Source organism: Lactuca virosa, chromosome 6, assembly GCF_052849685.1.
Source record: "Lactuca virosa cultivar CGN04683 chromosome 6, Lactuca_virosa_CGN04683_v6, whole genome shotgun sequence".
Classification (NCBI taxonomy): domain Eukaryota; kingdom Viridiplantae; phylum Streptophyta; class Magnoliopsida; order Asterales; family Asteraceae; genus Lactuca; species Lactuca virosa.
Genome location: NC_136431.1, coordinates 232,451,673 through 232,477,163, shown reverse-complemented (window position 1 = coordinate 232,477,163; position 25,491 = coordinate 232,451,673). Strand labels below are relative to the sequence as shown.

Sequence of the window (25,491 nt, the reverse complement as noted above, 5' to 3'; positions counted from 1 at the left end):
CTTTTTTTGATGTAACTTGTCTTCATGAAGCTTGAGTGCCTAGTGCCCCAAGTGTGACACCTCAAATGGTTCACACAACACCATGAACACTTGGAATAACCTTGAGAATAAGGATACTTTGGTTCTCTCTAGTGAAATAGGCCTTGCCCTTTTGTGTACATACACTAGTTCCCATTTCACCAACCAAGGACATCTTTATATAGTGTGGAGATTAGGGTTAAACCCTAATACCCATGACCTTTCATTTCATATGATCCATGGGTTAAACACTCCATGGACTATCCATGAAAGCTTAGCCCAACCTAAATGAACTTGGCCCATCACACACATATATCTTAGAGTCCGTATTTAATTAGTTCCTTTTGATCACTTAATTAATTATAAATTAATTCTTGATCAATACTAATTAAATAATATGATTATATATTAATATATTAGAACTTATAATATATTAATATAAATCACTAGTATCCTTTTTCCTCATCTTGTCTATCCAATTGTCCCGATGCCATGCAAGCCAAATGGACCATGCCGGGTCGGGTCAAGTCTTACCAATTATAGTTATGGACTTAGACATTAATCCAACAACACCTACATCTTTCTCTCAAGTTCTTCAACCGTGAACCCTCCAAAGCTTCAAGTACGTGAGTAATCCATCATCTAGCTTGTTATCCTTGAAAGACCACCCTATCTACGCCTTGATTCTACAAGATTCGTCATGTTCTCCATGTTTTGAAGAGAGTACGGCCGTACACCCTCATAAGGTGGGCCGTACACTCCTAAAAGACTCTCCAAAGTGAGAGTTTGGCCCCCCCATCTTCTAGTTGGACATGACCCAAGCCTTGTTGCACCTTAAAGTAGACATCTTGGACTCAAACATGAGGAGTGTACGGCCGCACACCCCTATGTACGGTCGCGCACACCTCAATGGGACCGCAAACCCACTTTCATGATACTTATTGACCTCAAACTTTCACTACAACTAAGCATGAACCTTGAGCACTTTATGGATGCTAGTATAAACCTTGGAAACACCTCATAGACACATTACATCATGAGTGTACGGCCGCACACCTCATGGGCCGCACACCCATGGCCGTACACACCCCTAGGGTGGCCGTACACCTCCCTCACTCAATCATATGTGATTTTAGCACTTTGTCCAAGTGTTTACAAGTCTGTAGAGTGGTTTTCTATCATGTCTAGTCGTGAATTACCCTAATTTAAATCATATAGGTGTTATTACATGATAATTAGGATCCAATTGTATTCAAAGCTTCACTTGACCCTCAGCATCCCATACCGGTCTTTCGTGCTAACCACTCACTCAAGGTGAGTTCATACCCCTACACTTTTACTGGTTTTTAAAACGTTTTCAGGGGAATACAAGCCACACAAAAATGCTTTTGTGAACTAATACAAAGGGTTTTTAACAAGTATAAAACTCATGCAATTCTCATATCTTATCCCTTTTGTACCATGTTGAGCATAAGGGACACTTTCAACTTACAACCAAAATTGCATAGTTTTTTAGATTCAATATTCACATCAACTACACTATACATACAAATTATAATAGGTATAGTTTGGTAATTCTTACAAGTGCATACATATTCATACACACAAACTATAATAGGTATAGTTTGGGATTTTCTAAACGTAACTCTTACAAGTCCAGAGATTTTTCACTACTAAGCATATAAACTATGGCATATTTAGTTTATGGTATACATCACTACGTGAGCATGGCATTTCATAATTATTTAAGTATAATTGTCACTACATACAGTATACATACAGATTTCACTACAGTATAACACTACAGAACTACATGTAAACTAGATTGTATAACATTGTGAGGCAGTACTTCAAAACTGTACCCTTAGGTGTACAGGGCTAAATCCTATCATAGTATAACCAGAGTCTCCTGAAGGGAGAGCGTGAGATTTGTGAATAGATCTATTCGGGATTGACAATCCCACACCTGAACTGCTAGCTACAGTTAGGCAGACATGCCTGGGGTGACAAATGTCATTTAACCAACGCCTGAAGAACGTTGAAAAGGTCACTAGGTCATATCAAGCATGGTTATACGACTCACAATATGCATAAATTACTTTGGTTTACGGGTGTTCATGCTTCAATTGTTTTATTTTTACTAATAGAACTACAACACACTACAACTGGAGGATTCCAGGGATTTCATTACATGGTTTTATTTTAAGTAATAAAACATACTACGCATACTGGTGATAGCCAGGGTTTTCAAACAGAACCGATATACAATGATTTCCATACAGAATACATACATATTATGATTAGCTTTAGCTAGTCATACAAACTAGTGTTTTCACCTGCCACAATAGTTTTCAGTAACGAATATTCATAGTTTTGCACAGAACTGATAACACCACTTTCACTAAAGAAAATATTGGATTTTCTTGGAAACATGCGAACATTTTTACAAAGTCATCAACAAGCTTTCATTTCAAAATATCGCTTATGAACTCACCAGCTTTATGCTGATACTCTTTCAAAACTGCTTGTATTCTCAGGAAAGTAGTAGACAGGTACCTCCTGGATTTTTGAGAAGCTGGAGCAACAAGAATCATGTCTTATTATTTTTCATACATTTTTGATGTAATCCAAACAAGTTTTAAGTAGATGTAAACATTTTTCCTATATGTACTCACTGTCATGGTTGTGTTACTATGATTGCTATTATACAATGGTCGTGATACTAAACATGACGTCCTCCACCCGAGAACGTTTCCGCCGTTCCGGTTTTGGGGTGTGACAGCGGTCTAAGACCGTTGATTCCAGGACACAGGGACATCAGGGCCGCACTTGTGGCAAGTGCGAAAAGGGGCACATGGGGATTTGTAGGTCTGGTAGCGGATGCCGCAGATGCGGCCAGGAGGGGCATTTGCGAGGGATTGTCGTCAGACGGCCCCGGTTCAGGATATGATCTGCTATCACTGTCATCAGGTTGGTCACGTGAAGATCAACTGTCTACAGCTCGCAGCCAGGCCGGCACAGGCTCCAGCGCCGACTACATTGAGGATTACTGATGGGAGTCAAGGTCGAGCAGTGCCCCCGAGGGCCCAGGGGCGTGCTTTCCAGCTTACAGCGGAGGAGGCCAGGGCAGCACCAGATGTGGTTGCTGGTATGTTTCTATCCTCTATCTCATTTATTATTTTTGTTTTATGCTTATCCGTTGTACCTGTGATTATGTACGTTTTTAGTGAACTCCTTGCTTGTTTTGGTTCTATTTGACTCGGGGGAGAGTCGGTCTTTCGTATCTCAGACTTTTAGTAGGGAGTTTGGTGTGCCAGTGGGCGATATAGAGTGTCCGTTGTGAGTCTATATCGCTAACGAGCACAGAGTTTCTGATTCTTCGGTCTATCGAGGGTGTGAGTTGGAGATCTTCGGAGTGTCCTTTCCGATATATTTGGTATCGATTCCCATGGGGGAGGTGTGCGTGATCGTAGGAATGGATTGGCTTAGCCGTTTTGGTGCCATGATAGATTGCGAGGGTCAGCAAGTTGTAGTTCGAACCCCAAGTGGGGGAGAACTAATTGTTTATGGCGAGGGCACCAGGTTGGGTTCAAGATTCTGTTCAGCTGCCAGGGCTCGGCAGTACATTCAGCACGGATGTGCGGGTTATCTAGCGTACGTGGTAGATACGCGTACTAGAGAACAGGTTTCAGTTTCAGAGGTTCCGGTGGTCAGGGAGTTTGCTGACGTGTTCTCGGAGGAGTTACCCGGAGTACCTCCAGAGAGGCAGGTCGAGTTCAGGATTGACCTAGTGCCAGGCGCGGTCCCTATCGCCAAGGCGCCGTACCGGTTGGCACCACCAGATATGCAGGAACTGCTGGGTAAGCAGTTCATTCGACCTAGCAGTTCCCCATGGGGAGCACCGATAATCTTCGTCAGGAAGAAGGATGGTTCGCACCAGATGTGCATTGATTACTGGGAGTTGAACAAGTTAACGGTGAAAAACAGTTATCCACTCCCGAGGATAGATGATCTATTCGATCAATTATAGGGCACCTCTTGGTTTTCCAAGATAGAGGTGAGGTCTGGGTATCATCAGGTCAGGGTCAGAGAGGAGGACGTGGATAAGACCGCGTTCCGAACTTGTTATGGGCACTAAGAGTTCGTGGTGATGCCGTTTGGGCTCACCAACGCACCAGCAGTATTCATGGACCTGATGAATCGGGTCTGCAGACCGATGCTCGATCGCTCGGTCATAGTGTTTATCGACGATATCTTGGTGTATTCCAAGACCCGAGAGCAGCATGAGGAGCATCTGTGGGAGTTATTGGGCGTTCTGAGGCGATAACGGCTTTATGCCAAGTTCTCGAAATGCGAGTTTTGGTTACGAGAGGTCCAGTTCCTGGGGCACCTCGTTAACCAAGATGAGATTTTGGTCGACCCGGCCAAAATCGAGGCGGTTATGCAGTGGGAGGTTCCGAAGTCTCCCTCAGATATCAGGAGTTTTCTGGGATTGGCAGGGTACTACCAGAGATTCATACAAGATTTCTCCAAGATTGCAGTACCTTTCACTCGTCTGAAGAGGAATGGGATGGATTTCCGGTGGGGCCCTGAGCAGCAGAGGGCGTTTGAGACCCTCCGTCAGCGTTTGTGTGAGGCTCTAGTTTTGAAACTCCCGGAGGGAGTCGAGGATTTTGTGGTATTCTGTGATGCATCCATCACAGGTTTAGGGGCGGTCCTCATGCAGAGAGGACGAGTGATAGCCTACGCATCGCTGCAGCTGAAGTCGCATGAGACAGGATACCCTACGCATGATTTAGAGCTGGGAGCGGTGGTGTTCGCTCTCAAGATATGGAGTTATTACCTATATGGGGTCCGTTGTACCATTTACACGGATCACAAGAGCTTGAGACATATCATGGATCAGCCGAACCTGAACATGAGACAGCGCAGGTGGCTGGATGTAGTCAAGGACTCCGATTGCGAGATCCTTTACCACCCTGGTAAAGCGAATGTGGTTGCGGATGCCTTGAGCCGCAAGTCAGCTGGGTCTTCCACCCCAGCGATATGTATGAGGATAGCAGTGGATTCCTCGCTTGTGAGTTTGATCAGAGACACTTAGGTGGCGGGTATGCGACCAGATAATTGGAAACTAGAGAGGATCAGGGGAGAGAGCGCCCGATTTATGCAGGATAGTCGGGGGTTGTTGACCCGATGCGGTTGGGTATGGGTTCCGATGACTTGTGGGGTCAGACAGACGGTCATGGAGGAGGCTCATAAGTCTCATTTCTCTATTCACCCGGGGCCACCAAGATGTATCGGGATTTGAGTTTGAGCTACTGGTGGCCGTGCATGAAGCGAGAGGCCGCTTGGTATGTCGAGAGGTGCTTGACCTGTAGGATGGTCAAGGTCGAGCATCAGAGGCCACATGGCAAGCTGCATCCCCTGGAGATCCCCATGTGGAAATGGGAACAGATCACGATGGATTTTATTACCAAGTTGTCGAGAACGGCGAAGGGGCTTGATGCTATATGGGTCATCGTGGATCGATTGACCAAGAGTGCACATTTCTTGGCCATACAGGAGAGCTCATCGGCCGAGAAATTGGCCGACGTGTACGTCCGCGAGATCGTGGATCGCCATGGGGTTTCGGTCTCCATTGTCTCCGACCGAGATGTTCAGTTTACGTCCCGCTTCTGGCAGAAGTTCTACGAGGAGCTGGGCACGCGGTTGCACTTCAGGACATCATTTCACCCCCAGACAGACGGTCAGAGCGAGCGGACTATTCAGACCCTCGAGCACATGTTGAGGGCATGTGTCATTGATTTCGGTGGGAGCTGGGATTCCCACCTACCGCTTGCGGAGTTTTCCTACAACAACAGCTACCATTCTAGCATTGGCGCCCCGCCGTTCGAGTTGTTGTACGGGCGGAGATGTCGCACCCCAGTTTGTTGGAGTGAGGTCGGACATAGGGTGATGGGTCGGACGGAGGTAGTCTTGCAGACTACCAAGAAGATTCAGCAGATTAGGCAGCGGCTGTAGACCGCTCAGAGTTGGCAGAAGAGTTACACCGACCGGCGCCGATCTGAGTTAGAGTTTCAGGTCGGTGATATGGTACTCCTGAAGGTCTCGCCCTGGAAGGGTGTGATCCGCTTCAGGAAGAGGGGAAAATTGGGTCCCCGATATATTGGGCCGTTCAGGATCATTTCCAGGATTGGAAAGGTGGCGTACAGGTTAGAGCTTCCGGAGGAGCTTAGTCGGATTCACAGCACTTTCCACATTTCGCAATTGCGAAAGTGCGTTATGGACCAGGAGGTGGTGGTATCACTGGATGACATTCAGGTCGAAGAGCGCCTGAACTATGTTGAGAGGCTCGTGGCCATATTAGAAAGGAAGGTGAAGATTCTACGGAACAAGGAGATACCTTTGGTGAAGGTACAGTGGGAACATCGGAGGGGGTCTGAGTGGACGTGGGAGCCAGAGGCAGAGATGCGGGAGCACTATCCGGAGTTGTTCACCGCAGCAGACTTCAAGGACGAAGTCTAGTTCAAGTGGGGGAGAATTGTAACGCCCCGATTCTAAGGTATCGATTTTATATAAGAATTTTCTTGGTTTCAAGGTCTACTCGACGAGTTAGTTGCCATACTCGTCGAGTAGCAGCGGGTTGGTCCGCGTGGTTTTAGTGACCTACTCGCCGAGTCTAGGAAGGGACTCGACGAGTAGGAGCTGGAGGATGAAACCCTAATTTCCGGGGTTTTGCACCCTATTTAAGGATCACTTATTCCCCCTAGCCTCTCTTACTGCCTCCCTCGAATTCAGAAACCCTAATTGTGCTTTCCCTCTATTTTTGTGTGCTTCTTATCTTGAAAGAAGATCTTTGGAGTAAAGGGGGCTTGGAGTCCAAGAAGTTTGAAGCAAGGGGCTGTTGTAGATCCGGATTCTTCTCTGTTTTGGCACTGTTTTGAAGGTAACAAGTTGCTACCTTGACTCTCCTTTAGTTAGATCTCTTCATTTATGGGTTTAGAGCCCTTTTTGGGGTTTTGAGGTGGTTCTCCGTTTTGGGTTAAGATCTGAGGTTTGCAACCTCAGATCTGGACTCCTTGAGTCCCTCTTTGTCATAAAGTATCAGTCTTTGTCCAGCTATGACCTTTCCTCTACCTTAAGCCACTCCTTTAGCTTGTTTTGGGGCATTATCATCTTGCATGCACGTAAAGTTTGCAACTTTACGTGATAATCATGCCCTAGGAGCTTAGATCTGCAATATGGAGCCTTTGCATGGCTTAGAAAGCACCTGTAAGGATGGAGGATTGAAGGGAATCGGCGAGTCGCAGGGTAGACTCGGCGAGTCATATGAAGATGGTCATGAACTCGACGGGTTGGATGAACAACTCGGCGAGTCCGATGAATATTGTCGTAAACTCGGGGAGCCAGTAGAGTGACTCGGTGAGAGGGTTAATTATGCAAGGAACTCGACGAGTGTCTAGTTGCACTCGACGAGTTCAGGTCAACATGGACCGTTGACCTTGGCGGTTGACTTTGACTTTGACCATGGGTTGACTTTTGGACTTTGGGGGCATTTTGGGAACTTATGAACATGGTGGTATGGCGATTATAGGTGGTGGGGTTTTCGGCTGTGATTCGAGAGGGCGAGCTTATCTTTCGAGTCGACATTTGCAAAGTGAGTTCTCCTCACTATATCGACGGGGTCTACGGCACCAAGGCCGACCCTTTATGATTTACATCCTGGTTTAGGATGGTTGCTATGTTATTGCTATGCTAGATTTCATCCTGGTTTAGGATGGTCGCTATGTTAGATTTCATCCTGGTTTAGGATGGTGCTATGCTAGAGATCGGTTAGATCGGTATCTTGGTTATAGGATGGTTGTCATGTTAGTGATCTGTTAAATCTGCATGTTTACTTGCTTATATGTACGTGCATATGTTTGTTGGTTTAGGGAAAGGGTTGAGGCCGGTCCTGCTGTGTGTAGTAGGCCAAGACACCCTGGGCGGACCGGGTAGATTGCAGGCCCGGGCCGGGAAAATCTAGTCAGGCCGAAGGCCCAGCGAGCAGTCTGGATAGGCTGAAGGCCCCGAGGAGGGCGGTCCAGACGTACCGAGGGCTCGAAGAGTGGTCCAGATAGACTGAGGACCGGGATTCGGTCTAGTCAGACTGATGTCTCATTATGCATGTTGTTTGCTTATATGTTATATGATACGATTATGACTGCATGGCGTTGGTATTTTGGGGTAACTCACTAAGCCTTCGAGATTACATTTATCAATTATTGTTTCAGGTACTTCTGATGATCGCGGGAAGGCGAAGGCGTGATCGTATCGCTCCTCACATTATACGATTTTATGATTTGATTATGAGATACTCTGACAACATACTATTTTTAAAACAAGTGTGTAATAAACATGTGTTTTGAAATGTTTTAAAAGTTTTAAATTGGCTCGAATTTTATGGATGTTACATGCATGTGGCTTCAAGTTACGGTTTGAAGAATCTTTCAATCAGGCCCCTCACTATTTCAAGAATTTGTGTACTCTTTAACATCTATCGATCTTGCTGCTTGCTTGTCCAACAAATTCATCAATTCCACTCTTTATCTAACTAGATTCGTTTAATTCCACTCTTGTATCCAACAAAGATCGTTAATTCAACTATGATTAATTATGTGACAAATTGAGGCGTTTTTCAATTTTATGTTTTTCAATTTGTTCCACCGGTGAGATTAAATTAGATTGATTCCATTTTTTTTTACTTATTTCATTAGATTGAGATGTCTGATCACCAGGTGTTTGATTAAATGCACTAGTGAACTTTTGTCTCAAAATGGCTTAAAAAGCATAGGTTGTTATCGAGAAAGGGTGTTATCACTCAAAATGTGAATTTACGCTTTGTGCCCTTGGTCGACGTGTAAGTTGTTCAGATTCTCCATTGTGGTACGACTTTTCACAATGGCTTATTTTATCTTGCACAAGTATTACATGTCACTCCTTCATCATTTTGAACAAGTTTACTACTTTAAAGCAAAACCATGGACTCCTATTCAATGTACAAAATGAACAAAGTCATGCTCCCTGAAAATCAAGTCACATTAGGGAAGAGGTAGGAAGAAATCCGACACTGCCCCAGTCACACATTGTTCCTCCTCTTTTTTGATGTAAAAAAAGTTGTCATTTTTGTCTAGTCATGTTATATCATGTCCTGTTGGATTCTTGATATTTTTTAATTTTTTTTACATCTGGTTTACCAGGAACTACAAAACCAAAATGGAGCATTACAGAAATAATTTCAGAAGATAGCCACTCATAAACAATGCAATAGTGCCATTTCAGCAACATTATTTCACAAATATGATGTTGGATGACAACCCTGAAAATGATGGTGAAAATTCTCATCAAAGTCCTGAAAACGAACTGAATTCAGGGTATTTTGACAATGAAAAGAGCAGTAGTGAAGCTGAAGAGTAAAGATAAGAATTTAAATCTTCTAATTCTATTAGCAGTTGAAATGAGAGCTGAAAATTATAACACTGAAAGGAAGCCAAACTGTAGTTCAAGATTTTATCAAGTTTAGCTTTCCTCAACAATGTTGCTTTTAGAGATTTTAGTTTACCTTTTATGTTTTTATTTCTAAGGTTTTATTGGTAATATGTTTGGTAAAAGTAGTATGTTTGTAATACTACTTTCTTGATTTTTTTTTGTTTATGGATATTGATATGTTTTTTAATAAAATTTGAACTTTTAGTTGATTTTCAAAGTTTCCAGATTTTTAATTATTTTTCAGATTTCCTATTTGGTTGTATTTATTCACTGTGTTTTGTATATGCCTCACTAAACACTTTTTTCTATGCAATATGTATCATCCGTTGGTGTGCACAAATAATAGTTAGCTTGTTTAGGAGTAATAGGAGCAAAATTGACTTTCTTGATTATTTTTGTTCATGGATAATTTTATTTTTAACCCATAACAACATCCTACTTTTATGTTTACTTTTATTGTTAACCCATAATGACATCCTACTTTTACTTTTAACCCATAATGGTTGTATATTTTCACTTTAACCCATAATGGCCAAATATTTTCATTTTTAATCCATATTAACATCCTAATATCACTTTTAACACATTGTGGTTGTATATTTTCACTTTTAGCCTATAATGACGGTATATTTTCACTTTTAATCCATAATGACTGAATATTTTCATTTTTAACCTATATTAGCATCCTAATATCACTTTTAACCCATTGTGGTTGTATATTTTCACTTTTAACCCATAATTGCTGTATATTTTCACTTTTAATCCATAATGGCTGAATATTTTCATTTTTAACCTATATTAGCATCCTAATATCACTTTTAACCTATTGTGGTTGTATATTTTCACTTTTAACCCATAATTGTTGTATATTTTCACTTTTAATCCATAATGGCTGAATATTTTCATTTTTAACCTATATTAACATCCTAATATCACTTTTAACCCATTGTGGTTGTATATTTTCATTTTTAACCCATAATGGTTGTATATTTTCACTTTTAACCCCTAATGGCTTAATATTTTCATTTTTAACCCATATTAGCATCCTAATATCACTTTTAACCCATTATGGTTGTATATTTTCACCTTTAAACCATAATGGCTGAATATTTTCATTTTTCACCCATATTAGCATCATAATATCACTTTTAACCCATTATGGTTGTATATTTTCACTTTTAACCCGCAATAACATCATACTTTTGCTGTTTACCGTTTTTAGCATCATACATTCATTTTTATCCCATAATAACAACCAACAATCAATTTTAAACAGACAAATTAGAAATAATCAATAATTTTCATTCGAAAACATAAAAACAATGTTAAGAAACATAAAAAATATCAAGATTATTCATACATCATAAAGAAAAAAAGAATGTCAAAAATGTGAAAAAGCATATGACGCTTTCTTTTGCTCACAAAAACAACACATCTCATTTTTCTTTCTCATGCATCGATTCATCTGCCTGATACATGAAAAAAAATCATTATTATAATTATCATACTTCTAAAATCATGAATAGTAATAATAATAATAATAATAAGTACCTTTCTTTTTGAACAACTACTAGTGTGATGACCCAATCCTTGACAGTAAGAGCATGTTTGCTTTTTGGGGGCTTCTAAAGGAGACTTTATCCTACTAGCAGCTTTAGGACGCCCTTTTGTAGTAGTTGGACCAAGAGGATCACATACAGATAACTGTGACATCATATCTACTTGCGAAATTCCCATACAAGAACCTTGAGATGTACTCTCAAAAGATATAAATTTCTTTCGTACTGCTTGATCCTCTAAAAGACTTATCAATGGTGTATTGAGTTTCTGTATCTCCAAAGGGGAGTCTCTTGCTTGTTCAATTAGTTTATTAAAATTTGAACGAACACACCATAATGTGAAGGTATTAACTCCATTTTCAGTATTCATATCTCCGATTCTGATACTAACATTACCTACCTTGTACCTAGCATTAAGGGTCCACCGAGGTAAAATATAATGACTGGGGAGTGTTTGAACATGCCTCTTCTTCATCACATACAGGCTATTCTTGCATAAAATTCCATGTGTCTCATACTTAGCACACGAACATGTGACGCTGACTTGATTCAAAGAACGAAAAGTAACAATGCGCCAATATGTTTTATCAACATCTAGTCGCCTAACTCGATATTTGCTTTCTTCTATACTTTTGCTTAGTGTCTCGTGAGTTAAATTATTATTAGCTTCTATCCATTATTTTTTAAAAATATCAAAAATATTTCGGGTATAACACTCACCTGCTTTTGCTTCGATTGGATGTACTGAGGACAGAACTGACCTCGAATTCATAGTCTTGAAATCTTCATCTTCTTCGGCGGCCCTTCGTGACGCAACTGCTTTGTCATATTGTACTACAAATTCATTCAACATAGTGCTTGAGTTAACAAATCCATCAAAAAATGAATTAATACTCTCACTTCGTTCAGTTGTGGTCATACCAGCCAAAAAAATATCCTTAAAGTAAGCATTAACCCAATGCATCCGTTGATTATACATGCCACTTATCCAACAATTACTTTCTAGTTTGTACTTACAACGTATAACTTCCCACGTGGCTTCAAATTCTTCAATAGTGTCACTGTTTACCCATTCTCTATATGAGTGTTGAAAATCACTATAACGAGAAACATAAGGTCGGAGGTGTTCCGGTTCATGCTTCTTGATATGCCATTCACAAAAACGATGACGAGTGTTTGGAAAAACTCTTTTTATTGAATTTCCCATAGCTTTGTCTTGATCATTAATAATTTCTTTCAGATATTTGTTAAACATACATTTGAGGAAATGCTCAACTAACCATTCAAATGTTTCTTCCTTTTCGTTTTCTAGCAATACTCCACCAAAACGTATAGACTGTCCATGATGATTCACCCCAGTAAAGGGAGCAAAAGGAATCTTGAATTTGTTTTTCATATAAGTGACATCAAACACAACAACATCTCCAAACTTTGTATAGGCGTCTGTTGATTTTTCATAAGCCCATAAAATATTTTTAGGACACCCATCACCGCACAAATCCACTACAAAATACTGGTCATTATCAACTAATGTTTTATCTTGAAAATGTTTTATAAGTCCATAGAACTCTTTTCCTTTATGTTGTTTTCGTTGCTCGGATAATACATCAACACATTGCTTTGAAGTAACATCAGCTTCATTTGAGGTTTTCATTGCATTAATAGCCTTTTTAACCATATTAGGTTTCAACCCTGATTGTCCAAGTTTAACCATAAGAGATTTACATTCCATGGAGCGGTGGAACTTATTATGAGATCGATGCTTCATCACCTTCGTTGGTATCATGCTCAATTCGTGATTATATGTGTCATTAAACAAGTCCACTAACCATTTCCTATCCTTCTGTATTGTAATTCGAAGCCTTTCTTGGCATCTGATTCTAACCTCTCTACGACGTTTTGTCTCACTTTCACTTGAATTATTTTTTTAATCCGTTTGAACCCTTCTTTGTTGCATACATAAATCTTCCGAAAAGGCTCATTTGTTTTCAAGCTTTTAAATATGTCATTTTTACGTATACCAAATCCATGTAAAAACGAATAATCATTATAAAAGTCATATGCATCATCCGCGGTATCGAAAACCTTTCCCAATATACTTTTATCATTAACTTCATCTTCGTCACACTCAATGTTCACATCAACATCATTACTTTTTTCAGATTCACATATTGCTTCTACGAAATCATTTTTGTCAATATCTTCAGTTACATGTAGTTCAATAGCTTGATCATTTGCTTCGGTTTCAACCATTATGGCCTGCACAAGACCACAATTCATGTTTCTAAATAAACGATTAACACCATTTTGTTTACTATTAGTTAAGATTGAATCATTATACTTAAAAAGCACAATGAGAACGAAGAATATACAAAAATTAATTACATTGGATATTTACCTTTCAGAAAACTCAGAACAACCAACAATATGGAGCTCTATAAAACATCAATGTACTGCTCTAAAAAAACAACAATGTCGCTAATAAAATCTCTGAAAAATACGACTAAGCAACAAATTTCAAAGTCCGGAAACAACAATATCCAAGATTAAAATTCTGAAAACATGAAAAACGAAATCCCAAAATTAAAATTCTGAAATCAGTAAACAACAGAGTATTTGTAGGAATCCGATTACTAAGAATCCGATTTCAAGATTTAACGTAAACAAAGTATTTGTAGTTTTTGAAGGAGGTTGATTTCATGAAGCAGTTTCTTCAATGCGATTTCTTGAACCAATCCTTTGAAATCTGAATTCTTTAAGCCTATCACGAAATCCAATTCTATGAAATTATGTTTCTTCAATTAGAAGTCGTATGACAAAATCCAATTCAATTCTTGAACCTTTTTTGTTTCGTGATTTATTAGGAATCCGATTTCAAGCAGCAAAGCCGTATGGTAATCGTTTTTTCAAAACGATGATGATCACAACAGCAATCGGAAAAGAAGGAAGATACGATCTCTATTTTCATAAAAATAAGGAAACAAATTGGAACATATTATCTTTTTTTTCCAGGAAATAACATTTTTCTTTTTCATCAAATAAAATCATTAATCAAAACTACGTAGTTTTGACAATTAGGTACCTAAGCTTATATCCTGCTATAATGTATACTCACTTTTAGGTACCTAAGCTTATATCCTGGTATAAGGTATACTCACTTTTCCCATATATATATATATATATATATATATATATATATATATATATATATATATATATAGGACGGTTCACTAGAGATTAAAAAAAAGTAGAGATCTTGAGATTCAACCTGAGCCATACATTTCTCATTTGCCGCTCTAACGCTCCAGTGTACTGACAGCAGCAGTGTATGTGTAATCATAAATGATTATACATATATGTTTGTTCACAAACTGAGTATTCATATATGATTATGACAGTTGGTGGCAGAAAAGATGGTGGTGACAGAGGTGGCGGTGATATAATTGACAGAGGTGACAGTGGTGGGGTCAGCTGGTGTCAGAGGTGGTGGTAGTGGTGGTGGCGGTGACGGTTGTGGTGGTGAGCATGGTGGCGGAGGAGAAAGGAACGGGTGGCGCTATATAATCATTTATGATTATAACAGGCCTGCCGCGCCGGTACGCCGGAGGGTTAGAGCGGCATGCTTAAAATATGTGGCTGGGATTGAATCTCAAGATCTCTATTTTATTTTTAATCTCAATGGAACCTACCTCTCTCTCTCTCTCTCTCTCTCTCTATATATATATATATATATATATATATATATATATATATATAGTTAGGTTATTGTATTCTAATATTTATAGTGTGGATGTAGGAATGATTGTATTATATATATATATATATATAGTTAAGTTATTGTATTCTAACTATTTATAGTGTAGATGTAGGAAAAATTGTGGTCCAATCATTTTTATTAATTTAAGAAAGTGATTTATGTATATTATTAAATTAAAGAAAATAGAATAATCACATAAATCTCACTATAAGGGTAGTTTAGTTAATTAATCTATATTTAAAAAAGGAAAATTACAAATTTTAAGGGATAATAGATTCTATTAATTTTAAAAATTTGATTTTATGGATGATAATTCTCCTAACTCGGACATTCTGACAGAATATGTTTATCGATATATTGAAAATAACAAATATTCTTGAACCATAAAAGAAAAAATATTTTGATAGAATATATATTTTTTATTGAATGAACTTCTTGAAAAATAACAAATTCTTGGATACAAGTTAAAATTTTTTATTACATTCTTAGAAAATAAAAAAAACTTTATGTACTTTTCTATGATAATGTTACACTTACTAATACCAAACAAACACAATATATAGATTATTCTATCGGAATCTACTATAATAAATGAAGATAATTTTGCCACATGTCAATCTCTAATGAGTTTTGACACTTGTCATTTTGTGATATTTTTTAAATAAATAATATCCACATGTCAATTTATGGGTTTTTTCAATTTTTAAAATTAAAAAGTCATATAATACTTATACTTATACATGTAAAATATTAAATGTAATAAATATTATAATAAATTGCAATTAATATGTTTCTTATTTAAAAAATTTCATTCCTTATTTCAAAATTTTATTTTAAAAAATACTTATTATTTACATTTTAATATTTTATTTTTTTAATCAACCCGTGTAGTACACGAGTTTTACACCTAGTATACTATTACATAATGATAAATAATTCATTCTTTTTGGAAGATCAGTGACCATTGTTCATTTTTATCCCACACATTGTCATCCAACCTTCAGGCCTTTGATCATCATGATCCCTTCACATATACTATGAGAAGAAATATCATGAAATCGAATTATGTAAGAATAAAATTTTGTGAGAATGTTATTATATATGAAGAATAATAAAACAAACTTTAATAATTCCGACAGAATGCATAGCACATGGTCAGAACCAAGTAACACCAATAATCAAGTCATAATTCTGTTTGTGTCCTTTTAGAATTTGAACATCAAATTCTCTTTTAGGCATTTCCATAAACACGTGTCATGCAACACATATTTTTAACATTTTTTTTTTCATATTCATTTACAACATATGAATTCTGAAAAAAAAAAAAAACATATTAGTCAAATATAATATGGGAAATTATTGCAGAAAATATGACTCCAAGAATACATTCATTTCGTAATACATTCTGGCAAAATAGAATACATTCGGCCATAACACATTTCTCTTTGACATTTCATCAAAAGCTTTTAGGGCGGTCACTAAATCTTCACATTTTCTATAAATCGTGACAGAAAAAATCCAATGCAGAACCCAAATGAGTCGCAAGAAAAATAAAATGAATTCGAAGAATTGAGTAAATTCAAATCCAACTTGAACCAAAAAGGTGGGTTTTAATGGGAGTTTATTAGACAGAAGGAGATTATCATCAAGTGTTGAAAGAGGGTTCTATAGTAGAATTCTGTGATAGCAACTGCTATCAAATCAAATTATATATATATATATATATATATATATATGTGTGTGTGTGTGTGTGTGTGTGATACAATAACACTATTTTGATTATCTACATCCACTAGAATGAATCCCACGAACTTGTGGAATTGACATAGAAAATCGATTGAGATATAAATGAGGTATGTTAACAAAGTGTTTTGAATCAAATAAATGAGGTATAGAAATAAATCATAAGAGTTTGGAAGCATATAAGTTGTAACAGCCCAAAAACCCGGATACAATTTTTCATTTTAAAAGAAAACACAAGTGTTACATTCATCACATTGTTCCAAAACCAACCATAATAATAATGTCAATCCATCATAGTATAATATAAAAAAATGCAGAAAATAGTGAGGAGTGAATGTTGCACCATCAAGCCGGGCCCTTCCCTTTAGTGCCGGAAGTACCTGAAACCACAAATATACACTATAAGCAAAAACTTAGTGAGTTTCCCAAAAATACCACATACATAAAACATATAAGTGCCATGGACTACCCCTATGGTCTTTTCATTCAATCCTAATGCCCGAATCCCGGTCTTACATTTGAGTGCCATGGGCTACCCCCATGGTCTTTCATTGTGATGCCGAGGGCCAAATCCCGGTGTTACATACAAGTGCCATGGGCTACCCCCATGCTTTTCCATACAGTTATCACAATGCAACAAACATTACACATAATAATAAATGGGCCGGAATTGGTGCCTTCGGCCCATGAACATGGTAAGAGAACTCACCTCAGCTGCTGAAATCCCAGACAACGCTCGAGCTGCTAGAGTGGATAAATTCCCATGCTAACTAAAAAATAAAGTCCCCAAAACAATTGGGTCAAAATCCGGACTAAGACTTACAATACTTGACCAATATACAAAGTAAGATGGGCCAAACTAGACTTCAAGCCCAATACAATCCTAATCCCAAACTTAAGGATCATCCAAGACCCAATATGAGTTTATCAACTGAAGTGGCCCAACGGAAGGAAGTCCAAGGCCCAACCCCAACAAGAAAGCCCATCGATTTGGGCCCAAAACACATATCAAGCTTAACGGGGTCGTACGCTCGACGTAAACAATGGTACGCGCAACATAATAGGACGAGGCGGAAATTTGTGACTAGGGAGGCAGTACGCGCTGCGTATAGGAAGTACGCACGACGTACGTGGCCCCATGAAAACCATGCACAAACTTCTTAAAGCCTTAAGACCAAACGACTAAAACTCATATCTGAAACCATTTAGACCATTAACGCCATAAAGTTGTAAACTTTATGCCTTTGGGTGGATACAAGGAGCCCAAACTCTAAAACCTAGCTTATATCACCCTATCCTGCACTCTAACTCTTGAATGTGGACTAAAAAAGGTCCAAGCTTGCACCTTTATGATATAAGATGCCTAGAAATGTCTGAAAATACAACTTGGAGGCTTAGGAGTAGCTCATACTCACGAAGTTCTAAACTCTAGGGACAAGAAAGAAGAAACTAGCCTCAAACTAGAACTTAATGAAACACAAACCAAGTTTGGAGCTTTATACTTCCTAGTGGTGCAAAATGAAGAAAAGACGTTGGATCCAAAGTCTTTAGGGAAAAGCTTTCTTCTTGAGTAACCTTCTTCACAACCAAAAGCAGACACTATCACTCTAAAAGCTTCAAAATGCACTAGGGTTTGCTAATAGGGTCGAGAAAGGAAATAGAGGGTGAGGTAGGGGTGGGTCTTGGGCCATAATGAGTTTTAAATAGTGCACATACCCTAATTCTTAGGGTTTTGGTCTGAGCTACGTACGCCCTACGTACTGGAGTACGTGCAACGTACTTGTACGGAACCCATTACGCTAAGCGTACATGGACGTACGCCCCGCGTACAAAAACAATACAAAAATTCAAGATTTTGACTTCAGGGACCCAATTTGCAACAAAATTAAAAATCAATGGTTCAAAAGTAAACGTGATAATTGTAGATGTTACAACTCTCCCCCACTTGAACTAGACTTCACCCTCGAAGTCGGCTGCCTCGAACAATCCAGGGTAGTGCTCCCTCATCTCGCGTTCCGGCTCCCACGTCCATTCAAAGCCTTTTCGGTGCTGCCATTGCACCTTTACCAAATTCCCTACCTTATTACACAAAGACTTAGTTTTCCTATTAAGAATCGCAATCGGCTTCTCCACGACCCGATGACCAACCTCACCAGAACAAACCGCAGTCCTACACCTTCTTCCATACAACAACTCAAATGGTGGTCGGTTAATACTATCATGGTAACTTTTGTTGTAGGAGAAGTCGACCAAAGGTAGGTAAGTATCCCAACTCCCTCTAAAATCCAACACACGCGCCCGAATCATATCCTCGAGTGTCTGAATCGTCCTCTCACTCTGGCCATCGGTCCGCGGGTGGTTTTTGTACTGAAATACAATTGAGTTCCCAACTCCTCATGAAACTTCCTCCAAAATCTAGAGGTAAAACGAACATCCCGGTACGAGATTACTAAAACGGGCACCCCGTGCCTAACTACCACCTCCCAAAATTAAATATCAACTAGATTCTCCACGGATATGCTCTTGGTAATCGGGATAAAATGCGCACTCTTGGTCAACCTGTTCACGATGATCCAGATAGAATCAACACTCCGTGCCATTCTAGGAAATTTTGTGATGAAATCCATAATGATCTCCTCCCACTTCCACATAGGCATGGGTAATGGTTGCACCTTTCCGTAGGGTCTCTGATGCTCGGCCTTGACCTTCCTACAAGTCAAGCATCGTTCAATGAACCAAACAACTCCCCTCTTCATACAGGGCCACCGGTAACTCAATCTCAAATCTCGGTACATCTTCGTAGCCCGTGGGTGGATAGAAAACTTAGATTTATGCGTCTCCTCTAAAATTGTCTGTCTCACACCACCTGACGTTGTAAACCAAACTCTACGACATTGCGTCAACAACCCCTGGCTGTCAAGACGTCTACGGGTTGGGTTTACCCATGAGTTGATCAGGGTTTCATCAAACGTAGTGTCAAACCCTTATTCCTTCCAAATTTCATCCGCAAACCTAGCAGCTCTCCAGTATCGTTTTCTTTGGACTATGGCAGGGGAGTCATCAGTATGGTCATATGACATTTCTTCTTCTTTCGTCTTGAGGTGAGGAGGAGTTTGTTAAAGTGAACCCCGATGAGTTGAAATTTGAGGAGATGACCATGGAGTTGGTTCTTTGTTGACCTCTGCAGTTGGAGGTTGATTTCGAGGAGGCGTTTGTTCTCTGCGGTGCACTAGAGAAGGTGGATTCTGAGGAGGAATGACAGAGTGGTTATCTGAGTGACTTGTTGACTTGGAAGATTCAGAAACCGTTTCAATTCTAATTTGATTTCCTAGATCACTTCCCCCTTTTGAGGAAGCATGCTCCATCTGCTCCTCAAACTAGTGTTTTAATTCATCGATCTTCTAAAATGTGGCATCAAAATGATTTTTTATTTGAGCACACACTTGTTGGTTGTTTGGAATCGCATGATTGAAAAGATGTTGATGAATCTCATTTGTGAGACGGAGAATTTCATCAACACTTTGTTTGGCAGTGAGTCATCTTCTCAATCCCTTGATTGTTTCTTGGAGTACCGCAAACCCTGTTTCATATGCGGTGTGAGTTTCAGCCACAAGCTTCTTGGAGTTGCTTGCTTGGGTTTGCAGGGTTTGTTGGAGATCGTTTTTTTAACTCTTTTACTTCCTTGACGAAGTCTTCAGCCTTAGACATGAATTCCTTGTGGTCCGCGGTTCTTCGAGTGTTGAGATCCCGGATACACATTTCAACATGTAGAACAACCCTCTCTACTGTCATTCTTTCTCTTATCTCCAAAATCTCAACACAATCAACAAGTGATTGTGTGGTTGAAGTTTCAGTGCTCTGCGGGGTCTTGGAGGAGACTGCAGCTAAGATTTGATCTACTTTGGCTTGTAGGTTGAGGAATTCTTTTCTTGAAATTGCTATCTTATTTTTCTTCTTTTGCTTGGGATTTGAAGTGGAATGCTGAGATCCATTTGATTCTTCATCAGCAATAACCATAATGAAGTCGTTGGAAGGAGGATGATGTAGAACATCATCAATATTATCATCATCAAGACCAAACATAGAGGCAGAGCTGATGTCGATTGCGGTACCATCGTCTTTCGAATCATGAGATTCTTCATTTGGAAGAGGCTTGGAGGTGCCAACAACGTTCTCCATATCTTGAATCTTCTAGACAGTGTGATCTATCTCCTTCATCCACTGCTGAATTGAGAGAATGTCATGAACTGTTTTGGCATTGTTGATCGTGGTGGCCCAATATTTTGCCACCAGGAGAATAGATTCATCCTTTTGTTGTTGTTGCTGCACCTGTTGAAGTTTTCTGGCTTACACAACCCGTTTGAAAGCTTCAAACTTTCTGATCCTAGACTAAGTTGTTGGTAGATATTGAGACCATGAGTCATCGGATACATATCCGTCAAACCCTTTGTTCACCGAGGTGTCCCTCGGGTTCATGGATCCCTGCACATTTTTGCTCACCATTCCTAAACCGCTTGTAAGTAATGAAGGCGGTACAAGATTTCTAGAGCTTCCTTGGTCTCCTTGATCTAAAATAAAGTTTGGCATCGGCTCTGTTCTGGAAAAGGATGTGAAAGAAGTGCCATGTGGTGCAACAGGTGTTTGTTGTGTTTGTGTGACACGAAAGAGAATGGAGTGCAACTACTTGGAAGTAAAAACGTGCAATCGTGAAGCCCTGGAGTCCTTAGGGCAAGTATTCACATCGGGATTCCTTTGGACTCCAGATGGGGGTCTGTCTCCATCATGCGATGAAACAGATACACTGTTTATATCTGATTGGAGAGATGGGGTTCTTATATGTGAGTCTGCGGTGACTCGAATGGCTACTGGAGTCTTTTGAGAGACTTCGACATTTGCCTTTGTTTGCATATGGTTGTGACTTGGGGTGAGCTTCTTCCTTCTTCCTTCTAAAGATGTCTGCAGATTCTGAAGGCTCATCTTGGGTGTCATCGACAACATTAGCAGGGTAATCATGAGCCTTAGAAATGGAAGGTTGAGCTTTAGGATTAGACTCTGCGGTCTTAGCCTTTCTTTTCTTTGAGGGAACAACTCCCTTATTGAAAATGTTCATTGGTGTTCTTCTAGCAAGGGATTTAACCCTTTTTGGTTTTGGCTGTGGGTCCTAGGCTGTGGTAGGCTGACTGGGTCTTGGCGGGGAAGAGTGATATGGGGCAATATCACTCGTAGCCATTATATGATCAGCCACCTCTACGGTAGTAAGTCCAATGGACTCCAGAATATACATTAGCAGTCTACGAATGGGACCAAAAATAGATTGATCATTGAAAGGATTGTACCATTTAAGATCGTGAGCTAAGAACAAGTTGGTGTCATTTCCCATGCTAAGGTGAGCATCTATGTGAAGATCAACAATGCACAATGACAAGAACCTTGCAAACATGAGTTCTGTCATGCCTTCCTTAGGTGCATCCTTGGAAACGTATTGCAGAAAATCATCCCAGATGATTTGTCCATAGTTGACTGCATTTCCAGTGTAGATACTCCATACGATGTCCAAAAGTGGTTTTCCCATGTTATCAGTCCCTCCTTTTCTGCCTGAGAGACACCTAATCACAAAATGACAAACAAACTGCCAAACAGCAGGCAATTTGATTTTCTTGAATTCTCCTACACCTTTGAGTTTTGCCTGGTACCCTATTTGATAAAGTGCAGAAAACACATTAGTTGTGCTTAGTTTCTTGAAGGAAGAACGCTCAGGTTGATTGCATAAAGAAAATTTTCTTTTGTCAAAACCACCAAAGAATCATCGACGAGATTGAGATGAACTTCTTGAGGTTTGTCATGAGGTATGAATGCTGAGAACGCACACTTGAACAGAACTTCTTGTGGTACAGGTTCTGTGAAGGAAGTGAAAACTCCAAACAGAGGGTGAAATGGAAGAAACTTGATCATCAGTTTGATGGCTTCATTGTATGATGGATGATCTTCAAAGATTCCTCTATAATTGTCGGCTGCTATGAATGAAGTTAGGTCTTTGATCGTTGATTCTGACCCAGTTGGTCGTGCTGAACCAGTAGCTTTGGACTGTTTCTTTATAATGCATGACTTCACCATTGCTGTAGAAAAAAGATTTAAAGAACTTTCTCGAAAGTATTTTTGCAAGAAGGTTAAAGAGACGAAGTTCGTCTGAGTTCAGAAAGCGTAAAAGCTCTCTTGGGAAGAAAGGAGGTTTTTATACCTCCGAATTTCAAAAAGTATTGATATTAATTTAATTACAGCTATTAAAGTTAAAATCCTTTGGGTTTTTACCATTATCAGTTGAATTAAAAATAAATCGAAAGTAAATATTTTCCGGGAAAATAGGAGCATTAAATGTTTTGCATTCCCATTATGACACGTTGGATAATCGTAGGGTGAGAAATGGGATTAACCGTTGTGAAAATGGGGAAGTGGAATTGATTAGACCCCAACGGTTGCTTGATATGATTGGAAAGGATTTCCAAAAAGATTTTACAGAAGGCAAATCAGTTTTCTTTCTTTTTATCCAAAAATAGGCCTGACTGAGGAAAGTCATTTGAAAAGAGACTGAAGTATCATGTGCGACAAAATGAATGTTTGGAGAATGTTTTTTTTAATTTCATTAAGTAGCACACATTGTCATTTATAGCATTTATGAGGTGATAACTGCGGGTTCATGTAATGCATCTGCGGTAGCTGAAAGACAAACTAGATCATCAAGGTTAGAAATAAAAGAAATAAGAAGACCTATAGAGTATGTAGATCATAAGTAACTTTAGTATACAAGGTATACCGAGGAGAAATTATGAAGTACATATTGTATTTGTTATTCTATAAATAGACTGCAATGAATAGAGTGCTTCAAGAGTTTTGATTTGAAAAGAAAAGAAGCAGGTTATTCACACCCGGACACCTAATAAGGTATGCGGTACCTATCCTTTAAAGAAGAACTACGGTCAGGGTTCACCATCCCTACCATTTCCAAAAATCCATTCAGTTTTATGGAGTTGAGTGTTTTAGTGAAAACATCAACTATTTCTTCATGAGTTGGCACAAAAATAGGTTCGATGTTACCTTTGAGAATGTGGTCTTTGACGAAGTGGTACCGTAGCTCTATGTGTTTCATCTTCGAGTAATGAGTAGTATTATGAGAAATCGCTATTGCACTCTCTGAATCACAATAGATGGGAACCTGCAACATTCTATACCCGTAGTCCAAAAGTTGTGTCTTCACGCAAAGGACTTGGGAGCAACAACTAGTTGCGGCCACGTATTCTGCCTATGCGGTAGACAAAGAAACACAATTTTATTTTCTTGAAGACCAGCTAACTAATCTTCCACCCAAACACTAACATCCACCTGAAGTTCTATTTCGATCGAGTCTGCATCCGACATGATCTGCATCTATGAAAGCTTGAAGACTGAAGTCGTTACTCGCAGGGTACCAAATACCCAAGGCTTTACTCCCTTTAGATACCTAAAGATCTGCTTGACTGCGGTCAAGTGAGATACTTTGGGATTTGATTGATATCTAGCACATAAACCCGTAGCAAACACAATATCTGGTCGACTAGCAGTGAGGTACATCAATGAGCCAATAATTTCTCGATAAATCTTGTGTTCAACTGACTCTTCGGTAGGGTCAACTGAGATTTTGTATCCAAAGGCCATAGGGACCTTTACCGAGGAGCAATTATCCATTGAAAACTTCTTTAACAATTCAGTGGTGTATTTCTCTTGATGGATGAAAAATCCTTTGAGGGACTTGTTTAACCTGAAGACCTAGAAAGAAGTTAATCTCTCTATTCATACTCATTTGAAACTTGCTTTTCATGAGCTTTTCAAATTCATCCACCATTCCCTGACCCGTTGAACCGAAGATGATGTCATCCACATAGATTTGAACAATCATCAAATGTTTGTCATTTGCTCGTCTAAATAAAGTGGGAAAAATCACACTTCTTTTGTACCCCGAAGAAACAAGAAACTCTGAAAGAGTCTTATACCATGCTCCAGGTGCCTGCTTTAAACCGTAGACTGCTTTCTCTAGCTTGTAACAATGATTTGGAAATTCTAAGCTTTCAAGCCTGGAGGTTGTTGTAGATAGACTTCCTCTTTCAGTTCACCATTTAGGAAAGCACTTTTCACATCCATATGATGGACCTTGATGTTTTTATGAGTTGCGTACGCTAAGAAAGTACGTATGGCTTCCATTCTAGCAACTGGTGCATATGTTTCATCGTAATCAACACCTTCAAGTTGACTATAACCCTTTGCAACTAAACGTGCTTTGTTTCGTATAACCACACCTGATTCATCTAACTTGTTTTTGTACACCCATCTGGTATCGATGATAGTGTGACCTTTTGGCTTCGGTACCAATTTCCAAAGTTTATTACGTTCAAAATCAACAAGTTCCTCTTGCATGGAAATGATCCAATCGGGCTCCATAAGTGCTTCTATTGTGGTTCCAGTCTTAACAGATGACATGAATGTTGCATAGTGACAATGGTTATTTAAGTCAGTAGAAGAACGAGTTTGAATACCTGAAGACGGGTTGCCGACGATTTGACCCTGTGAATCTTTCGTCCAAATGTGTAGACGAGATTGCTGATGGTCAGTGGATGCGGTTGAGGGAATATCATCCACGTCAAAGGACTCTTTGGCTCTGGTTGAAGAAGGTAGTTCCCCCTCGATGTGTGAACAGCCCGCAGATGAGTCTTGGACTGTTGGGATTGGTTTTGCGGTAGGTAAAGGAGGTTCCCCTGGATTGTATATAGGATTTCCCCCTGAACCAGTGACCTTGGTTCCCCTTGGACTGCTGAGTGATTAATAATCCTTGGATTCGTTCTTGTATCAATGTTTTCA

The 25,491-nt window shown here is 39.4% G+C and overlaps 1 protein-coding gene and 1 pseudogene across 1 annotated transcript; both read right to left on the bottom strand.

The window, feature by feature from the left end:
* Window positions 1–10,982: 10,982 nt before the first annotated feature.
* Window positions 10,983–13,385, bottom strand: LOC145122375 (protein FAR1-RELATED SEQUENCE 5-like). The gene is made up of 4 exons (XM_079057982.1): window positions 12,935–13,385; window positions 11,826–12,797; window positions 11,098–11,774; window positions 10,983–11,015 (listed from the first exon to the last, which is right to left on the bottom strand). Exons 1-4 carry the CDS (start codon window positions 13,383–13,385, stop codon window positions 10,983–10,985), a joined length of 2,133 nt encoding a protein of 710 aa, XP_078914108.1.
* An 11,311-nt stretch (window positions 13,386–24,696) lies between these two features.
* Window positions 24,697–25,113, bottom strand: LOC145122374 (putative mitochondrial protein AtMg00820 pseudogene; annotated as a pseudogene).
* Window positions 25,114–25,491: the final 378 nt, after the last annotated feature.

Bases quoted from the DNA above. Each gene is read 5' to 3' on its own strand.
- LOC145122375 (XM_079057982.1), bottom strand. From the start codon at position 13,385: ATGAATTGTGGTCTTGTGCAGGCCATAATGGTTGAAACCGAAGCAAAT. The intron at 11,775-11,825 runs GTGAGTGTTATA...AATAATGGATAG, and splicing joins TCCAATCGAAGCAAAAGCAG to AAGCTAATAATAATTTAACT. The intron at 11,016-11,097 runs GTACTTATTATT...TTCATGTATCAG, and splicing joins GTAGTTGTTCAAAAAGAAAG to GCAGATGAATCGATGCATGA.